Source organism: Bos grunniens, chromosome 15, assembly GCF_055505025.1.
Source record: "Bos grunniens cultivar Pamir isolate PY7600 chromosome 15, Bosgru_T2T1.0, whole genome shotgun sequence".
Taxonomy (NCBI): domain Eukaryota; kingdom Metazoa; phylum Chordata; class Mammalia; order Artiodactyla; family Bovidae; genus Bos; species Bos grunniens.
The window spans coordinates 78,508,042-78,517,855 of record NC_141179.1 but is presented as its reverse complement, the minus strand read 5'-3'; the positions used below and the strand labels follow the sequence as shown (position 1 = coordinate 78,517,855).

Sequence of the window (9,814 nt, the reverse complement as noted above, 5' to 3'; positions counted from 1 at the left end):
ATATAATATATTTTATATATAAATATATATTATATATTATAATATATGTATATTTTATATATTTATATATATGGCTTATTTAAGAAATACTAGACTACATATATAATATAATATATAAGATATATTCAGAAATATAATTCATATATAATTATATATAATATATATAATGTATATATATACATTTAATTTATATATATATAAATATATTGTATATATAAATATATAAAATATAATTATATATGTTAATTATATATGTTAATATATAATTAATTTTACATAATATATTGTAATATAAATATATAATAATATATGTATATATAATAATATATGTATATATTATATATTATATGTAATAATATGTAATATAATAATATATGTATATAATAATACTATATATACATACATATACAATATATAAAATATATATCAAAATTGTATATACTATATTATTATATTTATATATAATACAATAATTATATCATATAATTGTATATAATTAAATATTATATATAATATTATATAATAATATAATACAAATATATAATATATATTATATATATATACTCTAGTATTTGCTTAAAGAAATGACAAAAGAAAACTAAGAAAATTGTTTATCTAGTGGGGATGTGGGAATGAGGAAAAGAATGGAATGAAACTTTCCACTTGGCTGTCTTTTTATTTTGTTGATGTTTTTTAATGTTAAGAATATATTATCATTCCACAAAATTAAATTAAAATTTTAACTGATTTCTTTAAATATGTAAGTTTAGTTGATCTTGTAAGATAATCTAAACAGACACAATGCAAAAAATCAAAAGAAAAAATTGATTAATATGACTATGTGGAAATGTAAAGCTTTAAACATTAAAAAATTTGTAAATAAGACTTGAAGCTAAATAATAATTTAAACTATCCTACTCACTTACCAAAAAAACTAAAAGTGCAAGTTGTATAAGCTATTTAATTTTCAAAATATTTTAACTTTAAAATAATTTCTGACTTACAAAAAAAGTTGCAATAATAATACAAAGGATTCCTGTATATGCTTGATCCAAATATCCCAAATATTAATATTTTATCACATTTTATAATTCAATCTCTCAATTGATAAATAGATAAGCAGAATTTTTTCTGAAATGTCAGGAAGTTGATGCTATTGTTCATTTCCTTTTATATATCTTAGTGAGCAATTCCTAATCCAAGGACCTTCTAAGACATAAAGACATTACAGTTGTCAACATCAGGAAATTAACTGTGAGATAATTTATTATTAAAAATACCTCACCTACAGCACTTTCATCCACTAATGACCTTCATCTAGTACAGGATCCAGTCACAGGGATCACAGGTTACATTTGGTTATCATCTCTCTGTAATCTAGAAAAATTCTTCAATTCTTTTGTCCTGTATTTTACAAGAACATAGGCTAATAATTTTGCAGGATATTCCTTAGTTGGGGTTTCCATGATTTTTTGTCATGATTAGACTCAGGTTACATATTGTGGTAGGAATACCACAGTAATGATACTGTGTGCCTCCCCAGTTTCAATACTGATGGTGCTAACTATGAGGAATTGTTTAATGGGGTGTCTTCCAGGTTTCTCCACGGTAGACTTTTGCAACTAACTTTTGCAACTAATAAATATGTTGTGGGGAGATACTTTGAGACTACATGAAATCTTACTTCTCACCAAGAGAATGTTAAGTGGTCACGTTCAATTCTGTCACGACTACTTTCACAAGGAAGGTTACTACAGCATTTCTAAACCTCAATTTAACATTATGCCTTAAAGGTTTCAATAACTTTTAAAACAGTAAGTTATTTATAGCAAGTGAAAGTGAAAGCCACTCAATCTTGTCCCACTCTTTGTGACCCCATGGACTATATGGTCCATGGAATTCTCCCGACCAGACTAGCAAAGGAGCTTCTTTAAAAAATATAGTAAAATATTTCTATTCACAGATACTGACCTCAGCATTATTTTTTCCCTCAGTGTTACTTATATGACTAAAAAATTAGAAATGGTCTAAACTTCTAACCAAAGCAATGGCTTAAGTAACAGTATATCCATAAGAGGAAATATTTTACAATAATTATAATGAAGTTGTTTGTCAGGGAACATTTAACAGGAGGATTCCTGCCTGCTTTTTTCTATTTCTCAAGGATTCTCTGTTCCTTATCAGTTCCTATTCCAAGAATGAGTAAAGCTGCATGCAGTTCTCAGGACTGAGATCATGGGATGAGACATGCAGTGACTCTTTTCAGCATCAGTGACCTTGTATGTGTTAGACTATCCATATTGTGGCTATTGATAAAATTTCATCCTGTGTAATAGCTGAGTAATCATCTTACTAAAGATATATAAGCCTGCATTTCTGCTAATAAAGCACCTTTACTCCATTAGAGCTTGGGTCTTTCTCTCTCTCTCTCTCTCTCTCTCTCTCTCTCTCTCTCTCCCTCCTTGGCTGATTCTCTGGAGCACAGAGACCTGTATTGCTCACTCTCCTGCCCGGGCTTCTCAGACTCTCTCGAGAAGGTGCCCTGTGCCTTCACCCCCATCAAGAGGGCGCCCGGTGCCTTCATAAGAGACGCAAGTCCTGTGTCAAGGGCTTTATTGGTTCTCTGCATAAACCAGGGAATATTAGCCTCTTTCTTTCTTTCACTTTCTTATCATCGCCTCCAGACCACCAGGTCCCGGTCCATTAAAGGACCCCAACAGGTGTTAGCATGGAAACCAGTTAGAATACTCTAGAACTAACAAGTCCTGTGAACTGAACTTCTTCCCATTCTGCTCCTTCAGTTTGGACTAGGCATCATTTTTTTTTTTTTTTTTGACTACTGAAAAGATGGAGGAGATTTCCTTCCAGTCTTTACATCTACTTAGACATAATCTTTTACATTTTTAATGAATGCAACAATATACATATTTTTATTAAAATGTTTATTGTTAGCATTTCTCTGTTTTTATTTTCCTCTATAATAGGATTTTTAAATGCTGGTCTTAGCATCGTTCTAAGCCCGAGGATCAAGACCAAGGCTCAGCCTCTACCTCTCTTCTAGCTTCATTGCTCTGACCCACAGCCTCCTCATGGCCTTCTTCACTTCAGCATTTCTCAGGGAGTAGATGACAGGGTTCAGCAGTGGGGTGATCACCGTGTAGAACACGGCCACCGTCTTGTCCGCAGACAGCGTGGTAGAAGGTCTCAGATAGATGAAGATGCAGGGCCCAAAGAACAAGGTGACCACAGTGATGTGGGCCCCACAGGTGGACAGGGCCTTGCGCCGCCCCGCGGAGCTCCGAGTCCTCAGATGGAGCAAGATGACCACATAGGAGGCTAAGAGGACCACGAAGCTGATCACAGACAGGATCCCCCCGTTGGCAACGATCAGAAGACCAATGAGGACAGTGTCAGAGCAGGCAAGTTTGAGCAGGGGAAGCACATCACAGAAATAGTGGTCGATCACATTGGGGCCACAGAAGGGCAAGCGGAAGATGAGAAGGATTTGGGCCAAGGAATGTACAAAGCCCCCCACCCATGCTGCTCCCACCAGGAGGGCACATGCCTGCCGGCTAATGATGGTGGTGTAGCTGAGGGGCTTGCAGATGGCCACGTAGCGGTCATAGGCCATCACAGTGAGCAGGAAAATCTCAGTGCCACCAAACAAGTGGATAAAGAAAACTTGTGACATGCAGCCCCACAGAGGTATGGCTTTCCTCTCAGCCAGCAGATCTGAGATGAGTCTGGGGGCTGTCGTCGAGGCGTAACAGATCTCTGCAAAGGACAGGTAGCTCAGGAAGAAGTACATGGGGGAGCCAAGGCTTCTGCTGCTTATGACAGTGAGGACGATGAGGAAATTCCCCAGCACAATGGCTGTGTACAGGAGCAGAAACATCACAAAGCAGACTTTCTGCACCTCTGGATTGGAAGAAAGTCCCAGGAAAATGAATTCTGTCACATTGTGTGTGTTAGCCATGATGTAGCCACCAGGAGGCAGGAATTTGGGTGTGTGATCTTAAATGATACAAAACAAGACTCCTTCCTTAAGGAGTGAATTATATCATAGGCCCTTGCATACCTGAAATGCTACCATTCAAACTCTGCAACCTTGGAACCTTCTCAGAAATAGGAAATCCATCTCTGCAATCCACAGAACCCTAGGCTTAGTGACCCTCCTCTCTTAGAACATTTTGGAAATACAGCACTTTGCACATTGAACTGTAGGGCTTCCCGGATGGCACTAGTAGTAAAGAATCACCCTGCCAATGCGGGAGATGCAAGAGATGTGGGTTTGATCCCTGGGTTGGGAAGATCCCCTGGAGGAGGGCATGGCAACACACTAGCATGTTCCTGCCTGGAGAATACCATGGACAGAGGAGCCTGGTGGGCTACAGTCCATGGGGTCACAGAGAGTAAGACACAACTAAAGCGACTTAGCTTGCACACACACATTGAATTTACTGTAATTGTTTTACGTGACCATCTGCCCCACCAAACTGAACTTTGTAGAGCAGGTATTATTTCTTACTACACTCCATCTCCAGTGCTAACTGAAGCACCTGCACAAAATCACACTCACTGAATGGACATAGGATGGAGGAACAGTGCATACAGATCATCCTGGCCTTCCTAGCGCAGCATTTGGTACATCACAGATGTTCAGCAAATACTGAAAGAACAAAGGTCGCCAAGGACCAAGGCCACATCTGCTCCATCCCTGAATCCCACATCTAGTGCAGTGCTTGCCTCAGGCAAAGACCAGACCAATGTGAGAGCGCTTTGTAAAATACCATGGCCTTCCTGGTAGCATTCCCCTTTACTTTCAAAGTGGAATTGTAATCACCACATGCTCACAAAACAAAACTCACCCCAGAGTTTCTGTGCCTTTGATGTCTTACCCCAGATCTTTTTTCTACTCTGATCACAGACAGGCAAATAACACCCCAAGAATATCCCTCACCTATTGCAGGTTTCAGAGTTGTACAATTTCAAAGCAGTCAGGCCAAGCTCACAACCAGAGCTCATACAGCTCAGGAGTTGCCAGATGGGAAATTGGTTCCCCTTCCAGCGTTAGGCTTGAGGATGTTAAGACTAAGCCTGATTCTACTAAGCCTAAGTCTACTCCACCTGATTAAAAAGAAGAACACAGAACTCTTGTCTCTCCATGTTCCACAGAGAAGAATAATTCTGGCAGCTCAACCTTGAATTCACCCTGCTAAAGGATACAAGGGGGAAGGCATGGTGATCAAGTGAGAGAAGATTGGTCCCCAGAGAGCTGTGCTTTCCCCTTTCTCATCAGGCACCTGCCCCATGGGAAGCAGGACCTGGGTACTAACATCCCAAACTTCCTTGTAGGTAACATAACTTCAGAAATCAGTAGGGAATATATTAAAGTAATTTCACCCAGTGTTCACAGGGCACTTAGGCTGTGGGTCCCTATACCAAGCAGAGGTCAGTTAGATCCAGCTTTTGCTTATCATGAACTCAGTCATGTGACTTCGCATGACAAGACACCATTCAAAGGATGGGTCCAAGGAATATGGGTGGTATGTCAGAAAACAGATGGCACTTCTCCTGGCCTTTGGTTTGGATGAGGTTACAGGCATCCCCCCACTTGTCAAAGGTTCACTTTACACCACCACTATTTTCCACTGATACCTGCCTCCTGAAGAGGATTTTTCCTTTTACAGAAAATGATAAAAGGGGGAAATAGCAGCGTTTGTCTTAACAAGTGAGTGTTATAGAGGCAGCACACACCCCGAGCAACGGGCATTGCCAAGCACTTCAGCATCCAGCTGCCATACCTCCCAGCTGTGTCCGTGAGCACCGGTGGTTCACCTTGAATTGTTTTGTGTGTCTGTTAGCAAGACGCATCCCAAGGTGACTGCCCCTTCACTTTACCTCATTTCGGTTTCCCGAGGATCATACAGGAACACTAGTTTTTTTTTGTTTGTTTTGTTTTGGGAATTTGGGGTGTTTCCTGTTTTTATTTACTTCCTTGGCTGTGCCAGGCCTTAGCTGCGGCACACGAGATCTTCCCCTGCAGCACGTGGGCCATCTCCAGTGCCTGGGCTTCTCTCCAGTTTTGGCCCCGGGCTTAGTCACCCTCAGGCATGAAGGATCTTAGTTCCCAACCAGGGATGGAATCGCATCAGCAGCGTAGGAAAGTGGATTCTTAACCACTGGGCCACCAGGGACGTTTCAGGAACACTCTTGATTTTAGATAGAAGGAGAAACTGGTACAAATCAGTGGTTCTTAACTGGGGGCAATTTTCCTCCAAGAGGACATCTGGCAATATCTGAAGACACTTGTCCTTGTCACAATTTGGGTGGAAAATGTTCCTACTGGCATCTAATAGGTCAAAGCCTGGGATTCCAGGACACATCCCACATGAACAGGACAGCCTCCCAAACGTATCTGAACCCAAATCTCAATAATGCTGCCATTGAGATACCCTGATAGAGACATAGCAAGATTTCTCCTAAATTGATCGTTATTGAAACTAGGTATCTGCTACAGGCGAGTCTAGGAACCATGCCATGATAACAACTGCATATGGTCTAAATTTCTTGTAACAAGAGATGTTTTAAATTTCACAAAAGAACTCACATCCCAGGGCCTCAATCGTTTATCATTCGTCAGGGAAAAAAATCAGGGTGTGCTGTCAGCAAAACAGTGTTGCTAGGAAAATGGTTCTTGGGACTTCTCTGGTGATCCAGTGGGTAAGACTTCATGCTTCCAATGCAGGGGGCACAGGTTCAATCTCTGGTTAGAGAACTAAGATCCCACACGCTGTGTAGCATGGCCAAAAAAATAAAATGCTTCTTGCACTTGGCCCAAACTTTCATGCTAATTAAGGAAACTGAATTACGGTTTTAGTCACTTACTTGGGGTTGCACAGTCTCTAAGAGGGTAAACTCAATTTCAGTTGAAGACTCTGGCACCAGACTCAAATCCTTTAACAACCTCACTGTGCCCACATCACTATCCCCCAGGGTTCCCTCTACCAAAACTCCCTGTGGAGACTTCCCTTATTTAATGAAAGAACTCTGGCATTATTGAACACCAGTGTGACCAGTTCAGAGGAAACACAATATTTGGTCTAATATTATAATCCCATTCCTATTTTCACTACTTACTATTCCAGCCTCCTCTGCATCTCGGCATAGACATATGACCTAGTTCTAGTCAATAGGAGCCAGAGTTCCTCCGGGGAATTTCTGGGAAATATTTCCCACAATAAAATGAGAACCTCTCCCTCCCTGCATGGGAGCAGATAACACCAAGAGCTGCTATACACATCTAGCAGCCGTGACGGAACAGACTACAGAATCAAAGGGGCACCAGCCAGATGCTTGGGCATCATAGGAATAGCAAAACAACCCCGGGACCGCTGACCTCCCGACTTCTTGTTGAGTAAGTAAGAAACATCATTATGGCTTACGCCAGGGACGGGCAAATTTCTCTAAAGGGTTACATGGTAAGTCCAGGGACAGGCAAATTTCTCTAAAGGGTTACATGGTAAGTATTTTAGGCTATGTGGACCACACTGTGTCACAGCCACTCACGGCAATCTAACACAAAGACTGCCATAAATAAGAAGTGAAACACTGGGTACAACCATAGTCCAGTGAAACCTTATTTGTGGTCACTAACATTTGAATTATGTGTAAGTTTCATGTATCACAACGTATTACCCTACTTTGATTTTTTTTCAAACATTTAATATGTAAAAACAATTCTTAGCTCCCAGCAAAAACAGACAATGGACTGGATTTGGATTGAACCGTATTTCAGTGGCCAGACACAACCATCCACAAAGAAAAGAAAACCATCTTGTAAAATTATCCAAATTAACATATTAGTGATTAACAATAGTTTCCCTTCTAGCAAAGCCCTACTGCCCTGAAACAAAGCTCCTACTGGGGAATTTCAGATATTAGAATGATATTAAGGGGATGAGGGCACCAAGGAAGTTAGAAAAGCCTTCTGGGCACTCCTATGTTATCACATTGAAAGGGAGGGATAATACAAAAATATAATCTTCTCTTTCCAGATTCAATCCCTGATCCAGAAAGATCCCACATGCACAGAGAAACTGAGCCCATGCACCACAACTAGCCTGTGCTCTAGAGCCCAGGAGCCGCAGCTGAGGAGCCCACGCGATGCAACCACTGAAGCCCGTGCACTCGAGCCCATGCTCCGAAACAAGAGAAGCTTCCGCAATGAGAAGCCCGAACACTGCAAGCAGAGAGTGGTGCTTTGCTCACCACAGCTAGAGAAAATCTGCCCAGCAATAAAGACCCAGCACAGCCATAAATAAATGTAATTATAATCTCTCTCCACATGCCACAATCTTTCCACAAATCCCAGGGTGCTGACACCAAGAGAAAAAGTGAATGAAGCCAATGTTGTACAGGTAGAAGATGACAGGCTGGGAATTTAAGTCCAGGTGTTCCTCCCTAAAATCTGTGCACTCTGCCTAATGGATCTCCAAAGAAGAGAAGGCATTTAAATAAGGACAGCTCAGAAAGAGCTATGATTGATACCAAGCAGTACAAGGAGCTTATCTAAAACACAACATGACATGAACTACTCAGGTCTTGATGGGAAAAGATGGTGTATGAGAAATCAAAAATATTTTGGGTGAAAACACAATCTCAGATGCTTCATACAGAAAGTTAACAAAGTGGCGATTCTATCTTAATCTCACCCAAATCATGACTTGAAGCAATATTTCTTCTGTCATCATTATTCAACCGTATTAACAAGTTTTACTCTCTAATGATAGCATCAGTGCTACTCTTGAGAGTCCCTTGGACATCTAGGAGACCCAACCAGTCCATCCTAAAGGAAATCAGTCCTGAATATCCATTGGAAGGACTGATGCCGACTGATGGGAAGAACTGACTCATTTGAAAAGACCCTGATGCTGGGAAAGATTGAAGGCGGGAGGAGAAGTGGACGACAGAGGATGAGATGGTTGGATGGCATCACCGGCTCAATGGACATGAATTTGAGTAAGCTCTGGGAGTTGGTGATGGACAGGGAAGCCTGGCGTGCTGCAGTCCACAGCGTCACAGAGCTGGATGCAACTGAATGACTGAACTGAACTAAAGTGAATGATAGCACACCTGTTAACATTAAGACGGTAAATGTGGATTGTTTGTTAATTGGAGTGATTCTATAATGCCAAGTGAAAATTTCACCATTTCTATGCAAAGAAAATAATTTTAAAAGTATACTCTAGAAATTGAAGCTTAGAATTGGATGCTGAGGCCATAGGACATTCTTTATTCTTCACATCACTGTGTATGAACCTTGACACCAGAGTTTACATGCCATTCACATATTCTGTTATCCATTAATCTATTTAATTTTGTATTCATTTATTCAACTTTGCTGAGGACATAGTATGTGCATAAAATTATGCTAACACTGAAGTAGAGCATAAAGGTAAGTAATATTCAGCCCTCAAGTAGACTTCAAGGTATACACATCCAGAAATAGAAATAGTATAAAATACACAGGCTTAAATACCCAAAAAGCTGTTCATATAAGCAAAGGGCAATTAGTTTTCAGAGGAAGTTAAGTCTTCCCAACCCAAGGAAACTGGCACAGATTTTATGAAAAGAATGGTATCTGAAAGAATTTTGAGGCCCGGTTCTGACCAGACTTAGATAGTGAAGGCTTAGATAGGTTTAGACAGAGCAGGAGCCAAGGTCTTCTGGAATTGCCAGGGAAGTCTGAGGCCACATAGGCTGATAAAAGGGTCCCTTTATGCCATCACTCAAAATAGACAGACAAGCTTGG

The 9,814-nt window shown here is 40.3% G+C and overlaps 1 protein-coding gene across 1 annotated transcript; it reads right to left on the bottom strand.

Moving 5' to 3' along the window:
- Positions 1 to 2,591: 2,591 nt before the first annotated feature.
- On the bottom strand, positions 2,592 to 3,979 carry LOC147358567 (olfactory receptor 4X2-like). The gene has a single exon (XM_086341701.1). The coding sequence runs from the start codon at positions 3,974 to 3,976 to the stop codon at positions 3,047 to 3,049; it is 930 nt and encodes a 309-aa protein (XP_086197827.1). The 5' UTR covers positions 3,977 to 3,979; the 3' UTR covers positions 2,592 to 3,046.
- Between the last annotated feature and the right edge of the window lie 5,835 nt (positions 3,980 to 9,814).

Coding starts and splice junctions, on each gene's coding strand:
- LOC147358567 (XM_086341701.1), bottom strand. CDS start 3,976: ATGGCTAACACACACAATGTGACAGAATTCATTTTCCTGGGACTTTCT.